Raw genomic sequence first — 26,090 nt, forward strand, 5'->3', positions numbered from 1 at the left:
AGTTATGATGCACGATGAAGAAAAATCCCCACAAATGATATCTTGATAATGCTTTATTTGCGCAACAGCGAAAGTTTCCCAGCCGCTGCGTCCCTTACCATGGCGAGGGGGTGTTCTGTGAGGTGTTGGTGGGGGACGTCACCGGGCTGGACCAACTGGCAGGAGAGCGAGGGGTGTGCCTTGTCAGGGGGCTGCCTATCGTCGCCTGGGGGAAACAACAACATCAGTTTCCCCCCCCCGGGCGGGCGAGGAAATGTGCAGCGCGTTACCTGGGCGGCGTTGCCCGTGTTCTTCAGGTGGTTCTGGAGCAGCTTAGTGGCTCCGTCTTGGAAGGTCTTGGGCAGCGCTGCCAGCAGCATGCTAAACTCGGGCGTGTTGAGCTGGAAGAGGGCGATCAGCACCGCCTGGGCCGCCTGCGACGACACAAAAGGCGTCACGTGTGACCACGGCGGGAACCGCAAAACTTCGCGCACCTTTCTGACGTCCGAGCTCTTGGGGTCGGTGGTCCAGGTGATGATGCGTGAGACGGCCAGCCGAGTCTCGCTGGAGTTGACGAAGTCGGGAGCTTCCATCTGCAGCGTCAGAGTCTCGATGTAGCGCAGGATGGCCACCTTCACCTGCCGCCGCACGCGACAATGACACAATCGTTTAGCTGGGGAGGAAACGCTCCTCGACGGGAAAAATATTCAACCGCTGCACGTGTGCAACGTCGCCAGCTGCTCTGAAAATCAAAAAAAAATGAGCCGACAAAATCACTTTGAAGGAAATCAAAGGTAGAGTTGGGATAGTTTGGAGTTTTACGGCAAGTCAACTTTGCCACTGTGCTCCGTCTGCAACAGAAAATTCAAATTCCTCAAAATGGAGCCTCGACAAACTAGGCCGGTGCCTTGAAATACACGTTTAATTTGATAAGTGAACGTAAATGCCTTTAATCCTTTCCAGCCTCCCGAGAAAAAAAATCAAAACGTTTTTTTAATGGGTCAATTCAATGGACACTGTGCTGCTCCATCTCATCAAATAAAGTTGAGTGTGCATGCCTTGGCCACTCAAGGGCAATAAAATAGAAATACAGATATATGCTACATGGCTATCATTTCAGCTCCTCCGTAAACTATAGACATAGTTGCTCTATGCAGACGATAAAGAATACGTGGCTGTGAGTATTGTTATATTTGTCGACAGGTTGCTTCATTGCGTTCAAATATGCGTTGCTAAAAGGGTGACAGACATGCCAAAGAAAATTCACGCTCCCTAAGTGCACCGCGAACACGACAATTTCCTCCTTACTGACTTTAGCGCGGCATTCTGTTGCTCCCCCCCGGAGCGCACTGACCTGGCAGGAGCGTCTCCAGGCGGCGGCCTGCTCGTCTAGCGAGCAGGCGTGGCGCCGCGCCCTGGGGGGGAACAATTTTACCCCGGACCCTCCCCCGCCTCGCCCGCGACAAGAGCTCCGCGCAGGCTTCGGAGAGAGAGAGGAGAAGCACGGCGTCAGGTCAAGAGGAGGATGTATGCCACCGAGCAGCACCATTTGGATCGGCACCAAAACAATCGGCTTTCACGTGTAGTGTGAAATTGGTTTAGAGTGGAGTGGATATGAAAAGTCAATCCACCTTTGTTCAATTGACAGGTTTTGGTTTGGTGCCGGATCATCTATAAGCAACTAGCAAAGTAAAAGCTGAGCAATAACCGTAACAAAGTGTTAACGTTTGACGAAATGAAAAAAAAAAAAAAAAAACCGCAAAGCAAGCGTGTGGACTTTTTTCAGAAGCATTTAAAATGGTGGCAAGTGTGCGCTGACTCCGCGTTCAACACGGCTTTGCACTCGATTGGTCGATCCTGGAGGCAGCCCCCGTCTGCAGTTGCAAAAGGGTGTGCACACTTGTGAAAGTACATTATCCCGACCGTTCATTTTCAAACATGTCAGCATCAAAGGATGCGGGGGACGTAATGGCGAAGGAGCGATAGCAGGAAGAACTCACTCGGGAGGTTTTATCGAGAAGGAGCGCTTGCGACAACTGTTCCCATGGTTACTGCTAGCCCTTTGTCCCCTTCCCACTTGTTTTGGCACAAACACGGACCTCGCAGTGGTTACCTTAAGGTTGGGTGTCTGTGTTTGGTCCACGGTGAACCTCATGAGGATGGTGAACTGGAGGTCGTTGGGGAAGGACTCGCTGCAGGGACAGGACGCCTTAAAAGGAGCACGCGCCGCGGGCGCCAAAGTGGGTGCGCGCTTTCTCCGCTCACCGAGTTACGTCCAGCGCCCTCTGGACCTTGGCTTGCACCGAGCCCAGCAGGTCGGCGCCCATCTTCTTCAGCAGCTGCGTGAGCAACACGAACAGCCAGTCCTGGAGGTCGTCCTTGTGGACCAGGATGAAATCCACCAAAGTCTCCAGGAACATGCTGAACACCTGACAACGCACGCCCAAAAAAAAAAAAAACAACAGTTACAGGCTGTCGTCTTGTAAAAAAAACAAATTCCTCCAAACTACAGCCACTTCCTTTTAACCCTCACCCGATTATAACAAGTAGTAACTGTGATTACTTGAGTAAATTCGCCCCAATTAGCATTTGGATTCCTTTGCTAACCAAATCAGCAGCACCTACCAAGAAATTCAAGTCATAGCGCATGTTGTGTACATGAAATCACACATTAAAAATGGCGCACGTGTCATTTATGAAGTGTCTACTGCTGGCCGATGGCTTCCTTCATGTAGGTGTGGGACTTGAGCCAGGAAAAGTAGATCTGGACCCCACTCGTTAACAAAAACAGCAGCACCAACAGAGGAATTCAACTGCGAAGTCACAACAATGCGTCGTCTAATTCAGTTCCTCGTGTACTGCAAATGATCCCACGTTACTCCAAAAATGCAACACTGTAAAAGTAGTAAGTGAACTTATAACCGCTCCCTAATCATCATGACGACAGAGACTCTCAACACTTCACTTCCTAAGCCGCATATAAAATTATGAATGTAGCCGCCGAACCCCACACAACCCGCTCAGTGCGGAGCGGGCCTGAGCTCCCTTGTTGACACAAGGTGCCCGAGTCATTCGATAAGCTTCGCGTCACCATCAAACGACCACCACGGGACGTCGCGGGCGGCGTCACACCGCCGAGCGGCGCCTTTTAAGCTCTCTTGTTGCCGCAACGCCGCGGGTACTCTACCGCGTGCACAAATCCGTTCTTTGTGCTTAGAGGAATTGCGCGTTACAATCCATCGGCCTCGCTCCCGTCAAACAACAGCCCGAAGAGATACGCTGACAACGGGGAACATTGCGTCTTTCAGGGAGGAAAGGTTGTCGCCTTAGCGATAGGTTAGCCTTTCATCTGAACGACAAACTTACTCTCTGTGGAAATCCACGGAGGAGGAGGAGGAGGAGGAGGAGCAGCAGCAGCAGCAGCAGGAGAAGAAAAAGACAAGATACACTGGTTAGATTAAAAAAAAAAAAAAACAAAACAACAACAACAACAAACACTTTATATAGTCAAACGTCCGGAAATGTGACGTTTTACGCGGGGAGAGATGCAAGAAGGAACCACAAAAAAAAAAAAAAAAAAAAGAAATGAAAACAATGGGGAATGGGGTAGATGGGATGGGATGCGGTACCTTGAAGGAGGCCGAGCTTATACCGGATTCTGCCGTGCCGTACACCCTGCCGGAGTCTCGCTGAAATTCATTGAAATCATCAAAAGGTCAAAAAAAAAAAAAAAAAGAAGAATGGGAGGGAAGGGAGGGACGACGGTCCCATGCGGGTTAGATGGAGCGAAGTGCAGTTGGGTTAAAAAAAACTAAAGATGGCAGGCCGATGACATTTTTGAACTTCTGGGTGAGAAAGGAAGGACAAGAAGCCACCGCGCCCAAAGACGGCCTGTCCGGTGAGGTCACGCGCACACCGGTAGAACATTCGCCATGCCTTTGTGTGCGTTTACGTGCGCGGCATGCGTGTCGGGGGAATGGGCCGGTCACGCCCACCTCGACTCTCAAGCGCTCAAATCAACATTCGACAGGTTGAAAAACATAGAAACAAACATACATACATACATACATACAAGTTTTCCCGTTGTTTTCTTTTCATGATACACTACTCTTCTTTTGAGATACGAGCTGATATTCGGGCACTTTTTTGCTTTGACTTGGGGGCAATTGTGGGTGGTGCCAGTGACCGGCTGCAGTTTGGCAGAAACTCAACATTTCTTCTTCTTCTTTTCCTTCTTCAAAAAAAAAAAAAAAAAAAGAGGATTCAAGTTGTTGCCTCCCGCTAGTTGAACGCTAATGCATACTAATAGCATCGATCGTTGCCGTGTTATTACTGGGGCTTCAACTAAATTATTTTAATCATCAATTTGTCTTTGATTGGTGAGTCAGATTTCAAAACGAGCCCACACATTTCCATTCCTGTATTCACTTTGGCCAGAAAATGAGTTAAAAATGGTAATCATTATTTTCTAAAATTTAAAATAACCTGTCGGCAAATGTAATTTTATTGAGAAAGAAAGAAAACCAGCCCCCCTTATTATTATTATAAGAAATGTTTGTATTTTTGTAATGATCATATGTACTGAAAGGGTCATTTGACAACTGGTTCAGTACTTTTTGCTGTCTAACACGGCGCTCAATAGCAAAATTCCAAACAGGTGTTTGATCCACGAAAATTCCCACTTTTCATCCTTCCTGTGACTCTTCCACTTTCTCTCTCTTTCGGTTTGAATTTGCTGATGACCCTCTTGAGGATAGTGGCCACTTCATACACCTGTCATGAATTTTGTCATTAAAAAAACAGGAAGGAGGCGGCTGCGACGGCTCTGTCTTCGTTTTTTTTTTTTTTTTTTTTTTTTGGGGGGGGGGGGGGGGGCAGAATCCGGTACAGTGAGGATTGGCGGGAAATAAAATGATGGATTTTTGCAATTCCAGTACGACGAGCGAGCGAGCGAGCGAGCGAGTGAGTACCTATGGGACGTGCACGCCGCGCATGCAAACCATACCTTGCTGTGCGGGTCGGCAAACATGCGGGTGAAGATCTCGCAGAGCCTCTTCAATTCAACACGGCTGCGGAAGGTAATCATAAAAAATAAATATGTAAAGAAATTGTTTAAAAAGGAGGGAAGAAGTCAAGGATTGTTGGCGGTTCTAAGAGATGCAGGGCTGATGCCACTACGGGCGACCCACCTGAGGGTGCGCTGGTTCTTTAGAAGGGCCTGGAGGCCCAGTAGACCCTCCTTCCGTTCGGACCAGTTTGCACTGGCGCAGCGGTTCAGCACCTGGGCAGTCCACAAACATCAGGCACGCTTCACTCATTATTGATTTTGCCTTGGTGGAAGTTGAAACAAACAGAGACTGAAAAACTGTATCCTGGTCAGGTGGAGGAGGTAAGTTCAAGTAAACAAAAGCTGGAAAATGGATGCTTGGGCAGCGACGGAGGCCGTCGGACAAGCACCAAGATTCCCCGGCCGCGTTGCTCGGCTCCAGCCGGGCCAGTTGCGGTCCGTGGCAAAGCCGCGGCGTGGGGGGGGGCGTTCCGGCGGGCGATGCGCTACGCAACGTCTGGTTTCCAAGATACGAGTTATCGCTGGGATGATTTTTTTTTTTGGTCATGAATTGCGACCACGGGCAGTTTGGCAGGTAGTGAACAAATATATGCACGTATTCCTTTGTTGTACTGCACCCTGGTGGCCAAGAGACCAAAAGGAGGAGAACAAAGTCAATGTGCTGTTTAAAATAAATAACGCATTAAATCATGATGCACATATAGTTTGATACTATACATTCTACCGAGCAAAAAAAAAAAAAATTGGAAAACTTTTTAGTGTTTTTTTGTGGTCCTGGACGGATTCATGGAATTTTCATTCATTACTATGGGGAAAGATGATTTGAGTGTTTTGAGATACCAACATGCTCACAGAAAAAAATTAAAGTTGTAAGTCAAGGCACCGAAATATTATCCGTGTATCCGTAATTCACACACACGGACTGACCTCGGCTACATCTTCGGTCTGCCGCATGTATGTGGGTATGGCGCCCCCGTTTCGGGAGCTGTACGATCGCTCCGAGCAAGCGCTGGACGCGTCGCTGTTGGCGTCGTCGTCAGAGTACATGCTGTAGTTCTCGTACCGCCGCCGCGCCGGCTTCTTCTGTGGGAGAAACAAAACAACACGGAAGAAAGACAGGCGGGAATTATTTATTTTGCTTTGAATGCCAGTCAGCTATTCAAGGAATAAAAAGTGCTCAAAAATATTGCTAGCCTGTGAATCGCGGAACTAACGTTACGCTGTATAAGCGCTCCTTTTGAGAAGTGCATCACGTCTGTTGCATGATTACAAAGTAAAACATCTAAACCAATAATCTACTGTGAAAAAAATTGCTTTCCCACAAATGACAATGTCATAATTAGTGCGTGAGTAAGTCATTTTTCATGACTCCTCCATAAAACACGGATGGCAGAAATGTTGCTTTGAGAGCTTTAGATCTTTTGTACCGCCCCCTATATGACTGGAGGCTCATTGCAGCCATTTTCACGACTTTTCTCAAGAAATGAGCTTCGTTTGTGGCCTCACTGAGGCGATAAATATCAACGAGCCACAATGCATCCATCCATTTTCTTAGCCGCTTATCCTCAAAAGGGCTGCAAGAGCCCATCCCAGCTATCATCGGGCAGGAGGCGGGGTACGCCTTGGACTGACTGCCAGCCAATCGCAGGGCACATAGAAACAAACAACCTTTCACACTCACAATCATACCGACGAGGCAATTTAGAGTCTCCAATTAACGCATGTCTTTGGGATGTAGCAATAAGCTGTTAATACCAAGTTTAAAAAAAAAAATAAATAAAGGTTCAGGTCCTCTTGTTGGAAATACATAAGTGGTGATTTTCTAAGTAGTAAACACACACACACGACAAGGCAAGACAAAACCAAAAAGGAACAAGGCGGGGGGAAAATGAGGCTGACCTTAGATCGCATGTCTCCCAACAGCTGACAGCGTTAAACGAGAGGTAGAAGGAGGGTTAGTTGACGCACACGTTCACGCACGCTTACGGTTTCCATACCAAGGCGTCCGCTAGTGCCTCTTCCACGTCCGAGCCCGTGTTGAGAACCCTCATGGCGCTGACAGAGGAGGACAAGCGGCTGGACTGGCCCATGCCGAAACTCGAGCCTGCGGTTCGGAAGCAGACGGGACGAACGTGAGGGGAAACGCGAGGAGGAACCGACAAAGGAGGACATGCCTGACATGCTTGGGATAAAACTTCCAAAAAAAAAAAATATGCAAAGAATGATGACTCGTCCCAGACAAAAACTCAAAAGTTGATGTTATGATCGGTTAGATTGCATTCCAGGACAAAAAATTGGCTGAAAGAAAAAACGGGAAAATGTCCGGTGATGAATTTGCAGTTGTGTTCAAGTCACGTCTTGCATTTTGGGGAAAAACTCAAAACATTTACGCTAGAAATGGGAAGAAGCCTGCAAATGAACGTGTAGGAGAAATGAAACTAACACTTTCAGTATGATACGAAAAATGCTCCGATATTTTACTTCTCTCTGAATTGCTCACCTCAAATGGAGTTGAACGGTATCAGCCTCGTTTCCGAGAAGTACTTCACATCTGCATTTTCATGAACAAACTTAAATATTTATTGAGTGAACTAACATTTAGATGTGCTAAAAATGTCTTTACAAACTCAAACAAAACGAAAAATTCTCACGCTTTCTCCTTGTATGTTTTATTTATCATGTTACTTTACAGAAGGTTGAATTTGTAGAATCCAAACGCCGCAATCTTTTTTTCAACAGGCAAATATTAAGTTTTAAAGTTTCTGTAAAATAATAATAAGTCCTTTAATGTATTTTGAGATTAAAAAAAGAAACACTTGCTGCTAACCTGTACACAACTGACAATGATTTCTAACAAAATGGGGAGGAAACATGCGATTCCACAAAAAGGCGCTGGCATCCTAAATGCGCAAAAAAAAAATGGAAATTAATTTTAAGAAGGCAAGGAGAAGGAAAGAGAAAAGCGGTGCAGCAAAGAAAAGAAAAATATGTGAAATCAAGGCCATTTGGGTGGTTGGTTGGTTGGTTGGTTGCGGTACAAAGAAAAAAAAAAAAAAAATAGAGGTACTCAGCCTTCACCTGCGGCCCCAAAAGCATCGGGTGTGTGGAGAGCTCCCGTGGAGCGAGAGTAGCTCCGCGTGGCTGCAACCCACATTCATACACACAAACACACACACACACACACACACACACACTTTACGTTAGCCCCCCCCCCGCGTTGCTCCGTGGTTAGGGCGTGAGCAGAATTGGAGAAGTTCCCCGATAAACATGCAAGGGATTTGGCTTGTTTTATCGTGAATTGTAACCCTTTCCAAAGGTGGACGGCGGGCAGTGGCGGCGGCGGTGGTGGTGGTGGTGGTGGGTGGGGGGGGGGGGGGATACGGGGGGGTGGGTGGTTGGTGTCCGACTACTGCAACTCACCGAGGGGCGTGAAGGAGCGTACGGGGCTGGCGTCCCGGCTGCTTTCCCTGCTGGCCTCTCGGCTGCAGCCCTGACTCATACTGGGCCGAGGGATGCGGCTGCCCCGGGCTGACGCCAGCCGAGGTGGGGGGGGGGGGGGGGATGTTTGAGAGTGTCGCAAAAAGAAGGAAGAGGAATATCGTCAAAGACAAAGAAGAGAGTGTCAGTGTGAGGGAAAAGGAGGAGGAAAATGTGGGATCAGGAAAGGAACGGCAACACCGCTCAACTTCAAGTTGAAAGTAAAAATGCAGATTAGCTTCTTCTGTATTCATTCTTTTTTTTTTTTTAATCATTTGATTTTGTCGCTGCCGGCACTGGGTTGCATAATTACAATAATGTTTAGCATGCCACGATGCCTCCGGGTAGAGGAAAAGGCAGTGGACTTAAAAGAGAACCCGGTAGAATGTCACGCGGGATGTTACCTAGACTACGAGGTTGCGTCAAGCAGCATTAATTATGAGCTGCTGAATGTTTCCATTGTGTGTGCCCTTCAGGTTGCATAGCAACTAATAAAAGGAGAAGAAAGCTTTGGGAAACAACTTTGAACACCTGGAGGAGATGGTATTGCCGGTGGTTATTGTCTTTGATGAAGAAGCGTCATCTGAACACTGGCTACAGATCAATGAAAAGGCACAGAGGCTAAAAATAGTAATAACAATAAAAAAAAATACAGCCTTATCAGATGAGTCAAAATAAAAACTAACATTTTGTCTTTTCGACTCAAGTGATAGCACACAAACCAGGTTCCTCTTTTGCGAGATATTGTTGGGGCTTTTTCAGAAACCATCTTTTTCTTTGGAAACTCACTTAAGTTCGCACGCGTGCGCGCGCTGATCTTGAAACGTCCGCATCAACTGAACGGCGAGTCAAACTGAGTCATCATTCCAAAACAAAATCGTTTGTCATTGAAATGTGGACAAGCTCACTAAATTCATCCCGCATGTTCGGTCATCGCTAAACAAGGACAAAGGAGGTGAAATTAATTGAAAGTGCGGTGGGAAAGGACGGAATGCTTGGTCGCACGTCGGCGGCTGTTCAGCCAATCAGGGTTATTTGCTGGCTGCATCATAAGGATTCTAACAAATTGACGTTACGCGAGGAGGCTCGTTTGTTAGTATCGAGACGCAACGTTCATGCGTCCGCATTGCGACGAGAGGAAGTCGGGACGACGGACAGACGGCCGGAAGGATGACATTGAGGGGGCGGGGTGGCGGCGGTTCCGGGGAACGGTCTTACCTCCTCTGCTGGCGCCGTTGTAGACCGAACTAATGTTGGAGGGAGCTGCGGAAGCGCCACGTGGGAAGAGAGAGGAGAACAGACAGGGAGCGGGAGCGGGTTGAAAACACTTGCAATCCCAGAAAGCGCGTTTTGGCCCAAAAGTGTCCAATTTTTAGGAAAAAAAGAATTTCTTCTTTTCGGAGAAAAATGTGGAAAAAGTGAAGCGCGATGAATACTTCCGGAAAAAAAAAAAAAACACGGGAGTCGGAGTACTCACCGACAGACAAGCGTGTCGGGGAAGAGTCTCTGGAGCAGCCCTGGCTACGGGGGATGCGGCTGCGCCTGCGCCCGTCCCCGGCGGTGCCCGGCAACACCCGGTGGGACGCCGAGCTCATGGTGCTGAGCGCCGTGGTGGTCAACACGCGGCCGGGGGAGCCGCTGCGGCTGCCCGCTTCGGGAACAGAAGACGTCGAGTTAAGACGAGCGACGGTAAAAATTGACAGTATTGATAGTAACGCGGCCATCATGTCATCGTGTGTGCAAACCAACTTTTCATCTCCTTCAAGGACAAAGCAATGAGACACACACGCACACACAACATTTCAGCTAATGGCACGCGACTACGCTAAAAACACAAGTAAGATTCGGGAGTGTTAGATGACTAGAAAAATGCGGTTTTGATACCAAATATGTCCAAACAGTGGCCAAGGGGGTGTTCTTTTACTCAATTGCAGATGGGTGGGGCACCGGTTATATGTACACGTTACATATTTTCAGGCCAATAATGAACTGGGGCTAATGGAAAATTGACGGGAGCTCTTGATTCGATTAACAGACAAACTCATCACAGAGCCGGCAGATGAGATTTGCGTCGCGAAGTGCTGATGTTTTTGTTAGCAACAAAGTTCAAATGGGCTGAGCGGCGTCAACGCAAGCAACCATCAACTGAGGAACTTCCAGTAGCCAACTGAGCAAAAGATTATTTGGGGGCTCCTTGCTTTGCTTTTAATTCTTTTAAGAGGATTTTTAAGGTATTTGGCGACAAATTGCTGCAAGGTGTCTTGGTGCTGCTTGCTGCTCAAATAAGTGCTTCAAAAAAATTTGCTACACTTCCAGTAGGGTTGAACGAGGCCTTCATTTTTCTCAAGTAGATTTCGGAATAATTTGGACATGAGGAAATTTGAGCCCCAGCCTAAAGTGTGCAGCGAGTGGAGTGCGGTGAAAACTTCACTGATGCCTACGAGCACCCCCAGCATGCAGTGGCCAGGATGTGAGGGGGTGGGGTGGGGGGATGGGGGGGGGGGGGGGAACAAGGAACTTCGGGTGACCATCAGTGCCAGGAAGGAGGGTAGAAAAGCAGGGGCGGGCTGGGGTGGGGTGGGGGGGATTTCTAACCAATTAAATAAGCAATAAGGAGGCGATAAGACTCTTACCACCGGCGGAGGTAGCAGACTGAGATCCTGAGCCGTGGAGGGGGGGGGGGGGGGGCGGGGGAAGGAACAGCAGATTAAACTAAGGTGAACGATGGCGAACTTGGAAGAAACGATGGGAAAAGCTCTGAAAGCGATGAATTTCATACGACTAACAATGAGGAGGCCACAAAACGGCAAAAGGTCAGGGAGAGGCGGCGCACGTCGGGACGGAAAACCGGAGCCGCTCCGCACAATGTGGGAAAACGGCAAAAAAATGTAAAAAAAGACACTTTTGTATATGGCACGAGTAGCAGACAGCTCCGCTCGTCCATCTGACGAGATGACTCGTGTCTTTGCTAATGTTGCCTCGACCGTTTGGAACCATTTTGTGTTTTCTGCACGGAAGCCCTGAGATGAAACATCGCATGCACACGCGCACACACCCAGTGGAACCTCTGAAATGGAATGCGCCAAAATAAGGGGCAAAAAGTCACCTTTAAAGATGAGAAAAACTTTGAAAGTTGCGTCGTAAAAAGACGACATTTTGCTTTTTCACTCTTTTTTTGGGGAAGAGCAATTTCAGGAAAATTCCAGAAGACGTCTCTCGCTCGGTGTCACTTGTTACCTGTGCCAGTTACGTTATTTTTACACGGGGTTAACTTAAACAACAATTAAGAATGTAAAAAAATGGGTGCAATCACAAACTTTAAAAATGAAAAACTGGTTTACATTTTAGAGCAAAAAAAAAAAAGCACAAAACTCGCACAAAAACTGGAAAAATGATTGCATTTTTTTTTCCCGTTCCAAAATGGCCCCTCAGACAGGCCCCTTACAGTGGCTAAAGCAAACATGGAGGGGGCCACTTTTGTACGCCATCACCTTTTAATTCATTTTAAGTCCGTGATAAAATTATCCGTATTCCTGTCATTTTCCCAAGTGACCTCAGAGGTTCCACTGTATTCCTAAAAATACCCACACATCAAAAAAAAAAACAAAACAAAAAAAAAAAACACCTGTATGAGAAGCAAAAGCATGTGGCCCGACATCCCCCCCCCTGTGGAACAACACCGTTACACACAACACGCACATTTCGACACATCTGACGTACACGCACACGGAGTACCTGGTGTGCAATCTGACTCGTCAGAACCTGAAGGCACAAAAACATGGCCACTGCCGTGAGGGTAACAGATACAGCAACCCCGCACCAACATCGCACGCACACCCACACCCACACCCACACCCACGGTAGCGCTGGTCGTGCAGCGAAGGAGGTAAAACATACGTTGTGACTGGGAGACCATTTTGGTGCGGCTGCGTCCTCTGGAGTCCACCTGGCTGGACGCGCTGCCGGTGGTGGTCAAGGGCTGCTTGGTGCGCACGCGACCTGCGGGGAGGTCGCACGCTTTCAAACACGCGGCTCCAAAAACAAAACACTTCCTGGACGGACGGCGTGAGCGAAAAGCGACTGAGGGTCAAGGGTGAAGCGCAAAAGCTCCGGCGGGTTGGGGAATTTAAAGGGGGGCGGGCGGGAAGCTTTGCATTACATTAAGAGAGAGAAAAATCATACAGTGGGTTCCATATATCAAATTAGAAGCACGAAATGGGTCTTATTCACAGATTATATCACCGACAAGAGAAAATGTGACTTAAATTTCAAGCATAAATTCATATTTCTGTGTTAAACGCGTTCACCGCTATTGAATTCAATAATTCACGTTAACGTGGAGGACTGGCAGTGAAGGTTAAAATGCAACTTTGGGTTCCGTGGAAAAGCCACTTGGTTCTGTGTAATAGGGCTGCACGTTTGGATTCTATATAAAAGTTGAACTTTTTTTGTTTCTGTATATAAGACAGTCAGATAAATGTATCGATTGAAGAATTTCTGCCATTAGATATCACATCATAAATGCTTCTCTAAGGCCAGAAAATATTTTAGTGAAGTGATCATGCAATCAGGGCTCAAATATTGTGTTGATAACAAGATTTTGGAGTATTAAGGTTATAAAACTATGCCGTACATAAAGAATCTCAGCCATAATTGTACACCTACAGCCTCCAAAAGTTGCCAATGTGAAGCCATACCTCTAAACCCAAAGCACCAGGAAACCATGTTTTAAATCGCTTACGTTGCATAATCGAGGACAGACACACAACAAGTAAATATCTAACATTAAAAGCACAAAAGAAATGAAGCTTTCAAATTAGGTGAAGGGAAAGAATTAGCGTGCTAGCGTGAGTTCAAAACGGACAGCGGGGGGCGCTGTGTGGCACGCCGTTCAGAGCGGGTGAAGGGAAGAGGAGGAAGAGATGATCTTACCATCCGTTTTATCAGAGGCATCATCTTTACAGGAGCGAGGGAGGAGGATGGGGAAGAAACAATCAAGGAAAGTAAAAACGTGGAACGCAAGGATAAAAATGGAAAGAATTGAAGCCAAAAAAAGAGGAGAGAAAAAAAAGGAGAAGTGTATGTTAGTAACTCCGGCAGAAATCGTGAAAAAAACGTTCAAACATGCACTGAAACACGTTGGCTGGGTTCCGAATCGCTCCCGATGGACGCGTGAGGTGGCCATTTGCGTTTGAATGCCGCTATCGCTAACGCGCGGTAGTACCCTTAACGCGGAACAACTGTCGCTAGAAAAGCAATCCCATGATGCATTGCACTGATACAGAAAAAGCCAAAGGGGGAAAAAAAGGCTTTTAAAAAAAAAAAAAAAACATGATGGGCCGGCATCAAAAGTACAAGTTTGCATTACTTTTGCAAAGCTGTACAGACTTCAATGTAACATGATGTTATAAAATGTGTTTTTAATATTTACTGTGGATGGTGGACCAGCATTGCCATAGTTGTTTATAATGATTAGTTTAACAGTACTCTTGTTTTAATTAAGTTTTTTTAAAAAGACAAAATGAATTTAAAAAAACATAAAACAAATATTCTTAAATCAAAAGAAAAAAATCTCAAGTTTAACAAACGGAATTTGAGTAAAATATTTTTATACCTTCTCCCCACCAAAAAGAATGTATTACAAAAATAAATGATTAAGATTTACTTTTTTTTTTTTTAATTATTTAAAAATCAAAAAGTAGCTAACAAAATAAATCAAAATAAAAAGTGATTGAAAACTGGTCAGCCTTATACACTTGTATACCAATTAAGACATTAAAATGTATTTCAAAAATGTTAGGACCACTGGCTAGCCAAAAACAGCGACACAAGGTGTCAAAAATCGAGCGTATTGAGTCGTTTGTAAATCCCGAGACGTCGCGATTCCGTCGTAAGAGGAATGAGTGAATGATTCCCAACGCAGCCAATGATGACATGCAAAGCACAAGAACAGGAAATGGAGGACAAAAAGGAAAATCAGCGTTGCGGCCGCCGCCTCGACTGAGGGCCCCCCCCCCCGCCTTACCCAGTGAGGCGTAGGAGCCAGGGGGCAGGCGGCCGGACCCCTTCGGCGCCGGCGGCGTGTGCCGGTGCTTGGCCACCGCGGCGGCGTTCACGTCCACGTCGCTGCGGGAGCGCTGCAGGGAGGCCGCAGACAACGCCGTCCCGCCGCTTTTTGAACCCGACGGGACTGGCGGGGGGCCGAGGGGGAGGAGTGGGAGGAAGTTCATGACCAAAAAAAAAAAAAAAAAAAAAAAAAAAAAAAAAACCATGCAGGAATCACAGTACAAAAATCAACAGATGGGTCTTAAACAAGCGTGATTATGAATGGGATGAGCTGTTCCGTGTGTGCGCGTGTGGTCCATGTTCGTGGACTCACCTCGCCCTGGGGGCGCCGACCATTTTGAAGACAGCGGACGACTGCACAAGCAAGAGACATTCTTATTATTATTATTATCATCATCATCATCATCATCATCAGTATCTATATAGAATTTAATTTTTTATATATTTTCCATTTTCATCAAATATTTGTATGATGGTAGAAGTGTTTTTCGTGGAATATTTGGTCTCACTTTTGTCGTAATTTTTCCTTTTTTTTTTTTAATTCCGCCACTTACTTTTTTCCCCAAATGTGACTTACTTGAGGCTCTCCTGCGAGGACGAGGACGAGCGGTCGCTCTGCGGCAGCGACGCCACGCTGCCAGAGCTTTTCAGGCACGACTGCAGGGTGCGCTGGTACGACGACTCCAGAGAGTTGTAGAGCGCGTCCGCCTCCCCCGGGAAGTGGTTCCGCAGGCCCCAGTAAGCCCTGCGCGAAAAGGCCGGGCGGAACAGACGGTGGGGCAAAGAAAGGACTCGGGTTTTCTCAGATGAAAACATTTTCCAAACGGAGCTTACTTCCGAGCTTCGACTCGAGCCTCCGAGTCAGCGTCTCGAATTCCCTTCTTGATGCTCTCCACTAAAACGGCGGTGTGCCTGTGACAGAAGTTGTGTGTGTGTGTGTGTGTGTTAAAAAAATGAAAAAAAGCCACCCAAACTTGATCACGGTTAAAGTATTAAAACAACAAATTCCAAAATATTAGACCCCCCAAAAACATTAGACAAAAAATACACACACGAAAAAGAAAAGACACTATAATATAAACTATTAAAACAAAAAAAAGTATATGAAAAAAATAAAAACCTCAAAAAAATAGGACAGATTACAAAAATGTTGGCTCAATGATAGAAAAAAAAGGAAAAGAAACAGTTTTACACACAAAATATTACACTGATACAAAATATTGGAACAAAAATCCCCCCAAAAATGTAAAAAATAAATGGGGAAATTACACAAGTTTTCTAAAATATATTACAAAAGAATATTTCATGAAAAAAAAAGCTAAAAAGCAAGAGCTGACCAAATAATTACAATAGTATTATACTATACTAAATTGAAGATAAAAAAAAGAAAAGAAAATATACAGAAAACAGTCCCGATATTACAGAAAAATACAAAAATGAGCTTTATCATGGAGAAAAAAAAAAGTGTGAAAGAGTTACATAATGTTTCGTTTCACATTGACTTCTTGCAGATGAAATGGCCACCCCCCCCCCCCTTAACTTTTTGCCCATATGGAGCGCGCGCTCACCTCTCCAGAGAATGTGTTTGCCACTCTTGCAGAAGGAGGTCCAAGAAGTCATAACAACGCCTAAAGAAGACATATTTTAATAACTGTGACGCAGTTTTAAAAGTGCGTGATGACGTTGTCTCACCGTCTGACAGCCACAGACTTGGATGTGCAGTTACTGGTTATCAAGGGGATGAGTCGAGGGACGTGAGTGTGCTGGAAGAAAAACACAACAGGGCCCGCCGGACATCATCAACAGAATATTAGAAAGCAATGTCTACATGGAAAGTGCAGCATTTTATTTAGATTTTTAACACCGTTACATACATTTTGAAATGTGAGCATTTTTCATAATGAATGTGTCAAAAATCTGCCAAGCTTTGGCTCAATCTCGAAAAGCTAGTCGTCCCCCACCCCCCCCCCCCCCAAAAAAAAAAAAGAGACTAAAATCTATATTTTACCTTTATGATGATGCGAATGGCTGACACGCCGGAGGTGGCCATGACTTTGGCGCAGTTGGGGATGAGGTTGAAGAGGACGGGAACGATGGCTTCAGCGCCGTGGTCGAATTTGTTGCCCAGCACGGAAGACAGATGGCTGGATGTAAAGACGATAAGGCACGATAAGACTCAAGTGCGCCATACGAAGATAGGCTGGAACATATCAAGTTTGGCGACACCTACGCCACCGTGATGCAGGCCTCTCGGACCACTTGCGATCGCAGGTCCTTGGCCGAGAGCTTGAAGGCTCCGTCCAGGAGGCGGAGGTGCTGGTAGAAGCAGTCGTAGGAGGTGGCGCCGGCCACCAGCAGGGAGCGGATCTTCTTCATCTGGGGACAGAAAAAAATCGAACTTTCACAAACTATTACATTGATCCCCCCAGACGTTGCGGGAAAAAGGTTAATATCAGCTGATTAGATACACAAACAGTGTGGACAAGACATAGCAGCGGGAATTACTTACAGCGTTGGCCCGCTGGTCCCAGTCGTGCTTATCGTCAGAGCAGATCTCCCGTATCTTGTTGAGGTTGTCCTCCAGATCCCTGCTGGAGTAGATCTACCAAAAAAAAAAAAAATCTATTAAACCTAAGTGAGGACAAAGAAAAGCATCTCGTCTCAAAGACGTCAATCTACTTGGACAGTCGGAACATCCGTGAAGGCCTTGACAAAGTCGTCCTCATCCACAGCCCCGGCGCTCTCCTTGGACCCTGCAATGATACGACGTATGAGCGACTCGCCATTTTAAAACTTTGATAAAAACATTTGAACTGCGAGTCCGCAAAATCTGCTTGCGCATTTTTCAGGTTGCCATCTTCCTATCTTCTTCTTCTTTTCCTTTCGGCTTGTCCCGTACGGGGTCGCCACAGCGTGTCATCTTTTGCCATCTTAGCCTATCTCCTGCATCTTCCTCTCTCAACACCCCAACCGCCCTCATGTCTTCCCTCACCACATCCATAAACCTTCTCTTTGGTCTTCCTCTCGCTCTTCCTATACTCGTACGTTAGCAGCAAGTTGCTAGCATGTTAACGTTTGTCGTCGTCTGTCATTTGATATTAAAAGATTAGCATAGCAAATTCTGGAATGTCGTTATACGAAATAGTGCCCACCCAACGACGGGGCCATGTTTAAATTCCTTCGACCAGTTTGATCGCTTTTGCCGCTCAAGCTACCTTGCTTTACGTTAGCATAACAGATCCTGCTAACGTGGGGGCGGGTGGGGCGGCATTACGCTACATCGCACAAATGCAATTCAAATTTTGAAATCAGCGTACAATTCGTGTTTGTCCACTCACAAAAACAATTGCAAAACCCCCAAAAACTGTGCTTTATTTTTATTTCATTGCTCAGTGTGTGGGAGCCTTTCAAATTGCATTAATTCTCTCACTAGCTTGACGCTACAATTGCATTTTAGGATCGAACCGTTGTGCGGTGAAATGAACTGTACTGCTTTCATGTAAAATTGATACGGGAACATCACGTGGTAGAGAATCAATACATCTTGAGGAGGAAGGATATCGCAAGATTGCGAAAGAAAGAAAGCTGCTCAAGTGTTTCCGAGGCAATGCGGTGGATGGCGATCATAAAGTCGTCATATTTCCAAGCAGCAGCGTGGCCAACCTAGTTTCCACTAGCGGCGCTGAGTCGGCGGGGCGCCCCAGAGTCGCCGGTCTTCTTGGGGACTTTGGGGACTTTGAAGCCCGAGGACGACGAGCGGTTCCCATCCACGCTGTCGTCGTCGTCGAAACTGCGATCTGCAGAGAGGAGGGAAAGCGGTTTTAACTTGTGATTCACAATTGTCCCGTGTATGCACTAGAGGAGGCGTTTATTTGCATGCGCCTTCGTTACTACGTCCAAAACAGCAACACAGGAAAACGCTGGGAAATGAAGCCGGCTTTGACAGGTACCAGACACGGGGAAATCTGATCAGCTTCTTGTGTGACTTGACCACAGGAGGGCAGTGCAATAGTCATTAAGACACAAACAATGAAGATTTTCACAACTGCTGCGTAAACTGTGGTAATGTTGGTTGTTTTTCCCCACAGAGGATAAATATATGCCGCGGTTATTGTATGTCTACACGTGTTGATGCACCATTTGTGTTCAAATACCCACTGCACGAAGGGTTACAACACTGCAACGGCAATGCTACTGGTTAGCCTGTCTATGGCATTTTGCATTGTGCGTTAGCATTAAGCTCAGAGAAGGCAAACTTCTGCGATTGTTTTAAGTGCACAATATTCTTTTTGTTCTGACGATAAATAACCAAGTATGCTTACAATCTTCCACACTGGTGCATTTTATGAAATGTGGAGATGTGAATTTACTGTTTGAATCTCAAGTTGTGTATGAAATTTAAAAGAAAAAAAAAAAAGTTACATTTTTTGCAAACCCATACCTAGCTTCAGATAGCTACGAGTGGAAAATGTTTTCTATGGTCTGAAGAAAAACTTGCAAAAAATGATCAACTCCAAAATGAAGATCACGATGATCGTGACAGCAACAACACAATTGTAACCGGTACATATTAGTCCAGCTGGGAAACTAGCGCCAACAAACGTAACCCACTGCAAGACAATATGACGGCGACGGAGGGACGCCGGACGCGGACAAACGCCGACCGGCTGACCCGCACGCGCACATCAGAACCGCACAAAAGGGCCAATCGCCCATGCAAACGACGCCCAGGTCCGCCTCCACACTCACAGTCGCAGATGCGCTGACAGATCAGTCGCCTCATGCTGAAGGAGGGCGTGCCGGCGGAAGCGTGCGGCCCCTCTTGCGCCGGACCCCCGGCCTCACAATAACGACGCCACGGCCGCGACAAAATAGAAGCCCCGCGCCCCTGCCGGTGCCGGCATTTTCTTTCACTCCTCTTCCCGAGCTCTCCTGTTCCCCTCCCTTTTCTCCCTGCCAGCGTTTGGCCAACCAATCAGAAGAGAGGTGACATCATGCTGTTGCAGCCACTGTGGAGGCAGCGCACGCCAACTCTGCCTCGGAATTTGAACGCGTTTCTTCTCTCGGTTCCCGGCGAAGCTAAGCTAACTTCGTCACCGATGACGACGACACAATTTTGGGCGCGTTTGAACAATAGCAAGTGGCAAAAAAAGTGAGAGAGGGTGATTAAAAAAAATAGCATAAATACAAATCCATCCACATCTTTGAAAATGTACTTCGGCTGTTGGCTAATTATTATTACCAATTTTTCAATCCAAAAGTGGTTGCCGTTTGTTCATTTCAACACAATCATTGTAGTCGTTGCAATTTTAAGTAAAGCTTGTTGTCTTGCACAAATTAAAATTCATTTTGCATATTTGAAATACAATTGAAATGGTTGCATATTCTTTTTATTTCTATCATTTGTGTAATTTATGTACGTTTCGTTGTGAAAATTCCTCAATGTACAATATATGCAGTAGTGGATTGTTTTCCTTTTGCTCATGCTCACTACTGTCGCCGTTATTTGTAATAAAATTACTGTGGCGGTAGAGGAATCAAATTAATTTTCAATTTTCGTGCAAAAACTGCACATTACAAATATAATGGCAATGACAGTGGATTTTTTTATTTCAAATACTCTGTGTGTGTTTTTCTTGCATTTTTGTCATTACAATCATGGAAATTTTTTTTAGAGGGATTTCATCTTGCTTGTGACAGGAGTCGAGTTGATTGGTCGATTGTATTGAATATTTAGGTTAGCCGCGGCATGGGGGGAGGGGAGGGGGGGGGGGGTCCTCCAAAGAGACCCGAGCCGAGTGTCCATGCTCGTGGACAAAAGGCAAAGAGAAAGAGAGACGAGACGAGGGGGTGGCAAAGATGAGCGCAGACCAGGCAAGAAGCGCACATGCACACACACACACACGGTTGCCATGGTGACATGAGTTGGCCAGTTACTCACCATTAGAGGCAAAATAAAAAAAATGTAAAAATAGAGAAAAAGGCCGGATACACAGCAATAATTCTTTGCTTGGTTTCACTTATGACACATTGTTCTAATCTTCTGTTATGAGAGGAGAAACAACCTGCACAATATAAAGGACCGAGATGGACAGGGGGAACGTTGCCGTGGTAACACAGGACAGACATTTTAGGAGATGAGCTGTCGAAAAATTAGGAGGGAAACGCCAAGCTGGTACGGCTTATGGAACAACTTGGAGGGGGGGGGGGGGGGGGATAGATCAAGTTTTTGAATGAATGAACGGCATTTAAAAGTACCAGTTAGGTTCCCAATGGAAACAATACAGGAACAGAACAAAATGCAAATCCTGATGCCGTTAAAACAATTCCAGCCACACAGCGCAACTAATATTCACAGGTCTGTTCTTTACCATCTGTGAAAAACGACTCTTATAATAGTCGTGCAACTTATTACTTATTGAATCAGTTGTAAAATGGTCTGTAGTACACTGCCCCCTGGTGGCCAAGGCGCACACACCAAAAGGAGCATCACAATGTCCACTAAATGGTTGCAAAAACGGTGGCAAAACTTAACACTTTGTCCAATTATGTCATTACACTATAATTTTTTTTTTTTTTGGCAAAACTGGAAAAGATGAGTGTTTTGCATAACGAGTGTGGTCACGGAATTATTAATACTCGTATCGCAAGGCCCCACGACCTGAATAAATTCTGATCCGAATATATGTCCCTTTACATCCCTGATGAATTCAGATGAACTCAGAATCAAGTCATTGACGAAAGGATAGACGTCAACTAAAAGTCATTTGCAAGCACGTGGATGCCTTGTTCCTAAAGACACAAAATGAGCACATCACAACCACCGCAGCAAGCAAAAATAGCAACGACGACTCTTTTGTTCACAAAGTCCCATCAAAATGTGACTGAAAACACAGGCCTGCACGTTCATGCAGACGGGCCGTCAGTCAGTCAGGCAGACAGACAGACAGACAGACACGTATAATTTGACATCGCAAGAGACGGCAAGGGGGAATAAAGCATAATATTGGGAGCACAGCTTTCCCCTGGCAACGCGCCGAGCGCTGGAAACGGGGTCATGCTGCCGAGGCACTGGACCAGAATGAGTTTGTCTGCAAATGTGTGTGCGAGTGTGTCAGTCATTGTCAACGCCAAAAGTATGAAAGCTGCGAGTTGTGCTCGGCTTGAAAGTCGACAAAATGTGTTCGACCTGTACGCCGGGTTTTTTGGACAAAATGGTGACGTTTACCGCACATCGCCAACTGAGCAACTGACAACAAAAAATGGGCTACCTCCATTTTGGGGAGGTGCATCGCAGTGATGTAAAAGACAATCCTTACTACATTGGGATACTAGTTTTTACAGAAATGGAGTCAAGTCAAATATATCAATATTTCATGAACGTTAGTAATGTTCATTTACGCTCCTTAACGTGCCTCGGTTTTGGGCTCCATAACAGACTCTGAACCACACCTTCTGCCACGTTTTTTTTTTTACAGTAGTTGAATCTTGCTTTCATGGGTGTGGCCATTCTAGAAATGGTTATTGGAATTTTAAAAAGTTCTGAGAGTGCAACCTAAATGTCAAAAAGTGGGAGCTAAAGCTTGATGGGGACCGTTTGGCGTTAGCAGCCCACTCCAAATCTCAATTTTAAACAGAACTTGAACCATGAAATCCAGTCAAACACAAGCGACAAAGCTAACAAGATTCATTCTCCAGCTAATAGAAGGAATAACAAATGTCATAGTGGATTCTTTCCTAAGAGGAAAAAAAACTTTTCAGGATGCATTCCAAAGCATTAAAAGTTGACAACTTTATACGCAAAGATCCCGCAAAACAGAGCTGTCACAGAACATCCTTCGCCTTTTACAGAGAAACCAGAAGAAGCCAAAATACTGCCGTTTTCACAACAAATCACTATCTACCGCTTTGCAGCGAATTGTTTTCGCGGTGACAAAAAAACTGGTCAGGTAAACAAAGAGCCAAAAATAAGGTTATCATCAATTATCAGGCGTGAGATTGCATTTGACTTGACACACTCCACTTGTCATGCAGCATCTGCTTTGGGTCGTGTATACGACGCAACCGATTTCCTTTTGACGGCTGGAATCAGGTCAGGTGGCGACGATATTTGCCAAAATATGGCACTCGCACGGCGCTGAGCTTTCCTGGGGTTTAAGCTGATTTCACGGCAGCAGCGTATGGTGACCATCTTTTGATCGGGCGCCAGCGACAACGCAGCCAAATGAGATTAAACAAATAAAAATACTTACTGCCGCCATCTTTCCCAAAGAGCATGGCAAGAGCTTGCCAATATCCTTCTGCCTCCTCTTCAGCCTCGCCGGGGCTCCGTCAATGGACGGAATGGATGCGAGGAGGCGACGACCCCACGACTGACTGCCTAAATCTTGGTCAACTTCCTCTCTTCGTTAATCCGTCCTCCTTCCAGTTCTTTGTGTAACAGCTGCCTCGGAGCCCTGAAGACGGCCAGTACTGCTTTCTCGCTGCATGTTTATTGGGCCCAACTCAATAACTTTGCATTACCCCAAACTACAATTTTGGAGGAGCTGTTCAAATGTTGCTCAGCCCACATGCAATAAAGAAAACTCAACATTTTCATACTTTAGCATTGTGCATGTTGGTTTCCATTTGGGAGCAACTTGACAAGATTTCCTGGGCACTTTCTGTTTCAACGGAACCAAGGTAATGCTCCGGACCAAAATGGAGGACCATCCGTGTCTTCCCGGTCATGTGGCCTTATGGCTTTTGTGCAGGTCTACTTATGACGGACATGCCTACCAAATTTCATGTTGCCAAGTTGAACTCAAGGATCGCTGAAATGGCCAAACCAAAACTAAAGTGGCAGCTACAAACCAAAATGGCACACTTCCTGTTTTTTGGGTTTTTTTCAAGCATGGTTTCTTGACTTATTTTATGGCTCGATTCAATTTTCGCAATAAGCATACACACAAAATAAATTGTCACTTTTCAACAATCTGGAAAGTCCTGAAAATGGCAATTGCAGCAATTTCCCCTGACAGAAACAACTAAAGTGAGGATTTCTTGCCAAGAGAAGCACGTGGGTGTCATATGAACACCGACGAGCACATGCTATTGCCTCAGCCTCCGTCCAAGGTGTACAGTACCAAGTGGAGATGCACTGTTGAACTCTACACGTGCTCGTTAATCCCCAAGCCAATGTGCTCGCACGTCGTTGCCCGAGTTAACAGTAAACACGCTGGGCCCGCACGTTTCTCCTCCCCGCCGTGCGACATCGCTTGCCACCGGAGACGCCATCTTCAAAAGCGGCCTCTCCGAGTAAACAACCCGACGGTTGCGCTATGAGGTGACACGCCGGCCTAAAGATAAACCGGCGTCTCCCTTCATAGCGGGAATAAAAATGAACGCACGACAAGCGGTTTATATTCGGCACAGACAGGGGAAAGAAAAAAAAAAAAAAAAAAAAAGCTGCCCCCCGAAAAACATGAATATTTTTTGATTAAATACCATTACAATTCACAGATTAAAAAGTCTAAAAATAATATATATATAAATGTGCAAAATAAAATCAAGGAAACTTGTAACATTTGCAGAAGGCTTCCCTGAGACACAAACCTTGAAAAAAAAAATCTTTGCATTCCAGATGAAAAAAATACAAATAAAATAATTTGAAAAACACATTACATATGGATATACATACTTTTATATGGGGGGCGGTGACGATAATATCATTAATAACCGCGTAAAAATGTGTCGCTACTCGACAACTATACGAGCCTGGTCATAAAATTCTTCGATAAACTGTCAATCAGTGCATATATTTTTGTCTGATACAGCATGACAACATGGATTCTATTTATACTTGGACAAAGAAAAGCTCACGCACTGTCCGCCGGGTCGGTGCTCGAGCACACCCGCGCGCACACGGACTAAACCATTAATCTTGTTAGGTCCTATTACATAGCAACCAAGTGACACAATCACAAGAGCACACGGTCAAGCCAAACAGACGCGCGAGAATGCAAAAACGTCTCGACGCGACCCGACAAGATGGTGGGCGTCGTCCGCAGTAACGTAAACAAGACGGGGGGCACTGACCGTGACTGGGGCTGAGAGCCATGCTGCCTGAATTCAGAGCCTCATCAAAGCGAGCGAAAATGGTCTGCAACCTGGAGAGAGAAGAAAAGAAGCGGCGCTCAGTCGCTGAGACTGAACAGATTTGCTCCTCCTGGTTCTGAGGAGGCGCCGGCCGCCGCACGTGAGGATCTCGCCGGGTGGGTGTGTCGACAACAACAACAACAACACAAGATGGACGCCGGCTTGCACATGTAAGACAAGGATAAAAACACAACGCGCCCCGAGCGTCACGTCCTTTGCTCACCCCGAGTATAAAATGGGGCCCCCCTCCTTTCATTTGCATGTTAGATTCACAAAGAGAGGTCGAGCCCCGAGTTCCGCGCCGTGGTCCCCCCAGATGGGCTCCGAGCCGGTGACACGCTCCGTTCTTCAGCTCTTTGTATCCAACATGGTGCAGAGGAGAGGGGAGGGGAGGGGACTGGAGGGCAACGCGTGCGCGCAACAAAGCACCACCTACGTGCTGTTCTACATACGGACTGGATGTGTCAATCACACGCAAGGAGGACAAAATCCACACGGTCAAGCCAACGCGTGAGAAGCGGCCAGCAGATCTGGTTACCCTTTACATAACCCCCCCCCACACACACACACACACACACACACAACTTGCGGTCACAGGGGGAGGGGCTGGAGCCATGTCTGTCCCTCCTTCTCACCCCATTTGCCTTCTTCGTGTTTTCCTCATCACTAATCCACATTTTGAAGAATCCGAGTCAGCCTCACGGTGCTTAAAGTCCTTCTTGTAATTGGGGAAGAGACAAAAAGTTGACAATAATTTTGTGCAATTGCCTCTTTTCCATTTTGAATGAATTCATGCTAGAACAAAAGCGGTACCCTCGGACCTCCACTTATTGAATGACCCCACTTTCAACTTGCTGCGTAGCCAAATTTTTTTTGTCACAACAGTGAACTTCACCAGAAGCATTAAAACAAAAACAATTAGCACAATGTTGACTTAACCGAACAGCTAGCTTAATGCTAACATACAATGTAAAACACCATAGAAGGGCTAACGAACTCTGTGTATTACTGTAGTGCTACTTTTTCCTTCTTCAAAGCATGAAACAAAAGTTCAGGTTTTTTTTTTTTTTTTACCTCAAAAACAAATGAAAGTGCACGCATTCGATAATGATGTCTTGAAATGTCGTTTGTATTCGCCACATCTGTGTCGCCTGCTTACCATATTTGCCTTATTCATGTTTTCCTCAGTTTGCGCAAAAGGCAACGTCCACATTTGAAGCATCTTACCTTGCATTTTTTTTTTTGGTCACCATCCTTCTACAATATCTACCGCAGTGTCCTCATTACTGATGCCAACTCTTACATGTTCGTACGCAATCTGGTCAGCAATGCTCGAGCTCTGCGTCCCACCAACAGGCCACGT

The 26,090-nt window shown here is 46.0% G+C and overlaps 1 protein-coding gene across 1 annotated transcript in view; it reads right to left on the bottom strand.

Moving 5' to 3' along the window:
• Positions 1-26,090, bottom strand: part of clasp2 (cytoplasmic linker associated protein 2) — a 39,163-nt gene that overhangs the window by 4,296 nt on the left and 8,777 nt on the right. Inside the window, exons 7-37 of the mRNA XM_061822696.1 lie at positions 24,668-24,738; positions 18,272-18,387; positions 17,270-17,368; positions 17,100-17,192; positions 16,821-16,966; positions 16,599-16,734; positions 16,283-16,353; positions 16,159-16,218; positions 15,425-15,502; positions 15,168-15,335; positions 14,904-14,944; positions 14,550-14,714; positions 12,422-12,523; positions 12,260-12,286; positions 11,158-11,184; positions 10,002-10,175; positions 9,743-9,787; positions 8,468-8,575; positions 8,126-8,188; positions 7,045-7,151; positions 6,947-6,970; positions 5,975-6,130; positions 5,169-5,260; positions 4,985-5,048; positions 3,609-3,668; positions 3,346-3,348; positions 2,245-2,408; positions 2,093-2,171; positions 474-617; positions 270-413; positions 99-205 (exon numbers count right to left, since the gene is read on the bottom strand). Coding sequence (XP_061678680.1) covers positions 99-205; positions 270-413; positions 474-617; positions 2,093-2,171; positions 2,245-2,408; positions 3,346-3,348; positions 3,609-3,668; positions 4,985-5,048; positions 5,169-5,260; positions 5,975-6,130; positions 6,947-6,970; positions 7,045-7,151; positions 8,126-8,188; positions 8,468-8,575; positions 9,743-9,787; positions 10,002-10,175; positions 11,158-11,184; positions 12,260-12,286; positions 12,422-12,523; positions 14,550-14,714; positions 14,904-14,944; positions 15,168-15,335; positions 15,425-15,502; positions 16,159-16,218; positions 16,283-16,353; positions 16,599-16,734; positions 16,821-16,966; positions 17,100-17,192; positions 17,270-17,368; positions 18,272-18,387; positions 24,668-24,738 — 2,934 coding nt within the window. The remainder of the gene's footprint in view (positions 1-98; positions 206-269; positions 414-473; positions 618-2,092; positions 2,172-2,244; positions 2,409-3,345; positions 3,349-3,608; positions 3,669-4,984; positions 5,049-5,168; positions 5,261-5,974; positions 6,131-6,946; positions 6,971-7,044; positions 7,152-8,125; positions 8,189-8,467; positions 8,576-9,742; positions 9,788-10,001; positions 10,176-11,157; positions 11,185-12,259; positions 12,287-12,421; positions 12,524-14,549; positions 14,715-14,903; positions 14,945-15,167; positions 15,336-15,424; positions 15,503-16,158; positions 16,219-16,282; positions 16,354-16,598; positions 16,735-16,820; positions 16,967-17,099; positions 17,193-17,269; positions 17,369-18,271; positions 18,388-24,667; positions 24,739-26,090) is intronic.

Source organism: Syngnathoides biaculeatus, chromosome 1 (assembly GCF_019802595.1).
Source record: "Syngnathoides biaculeatus isolate LvHL_M chromosome 1, ASM1980259v1, whole genome shotgun sequence".
Lineage (NCBI taxonomy): Eukaryota > Metazoa > Chordata > Actinopteri > Syngnathiformes > Syngnathidae > Syngnathoides > Syngnathoides biaculeatus.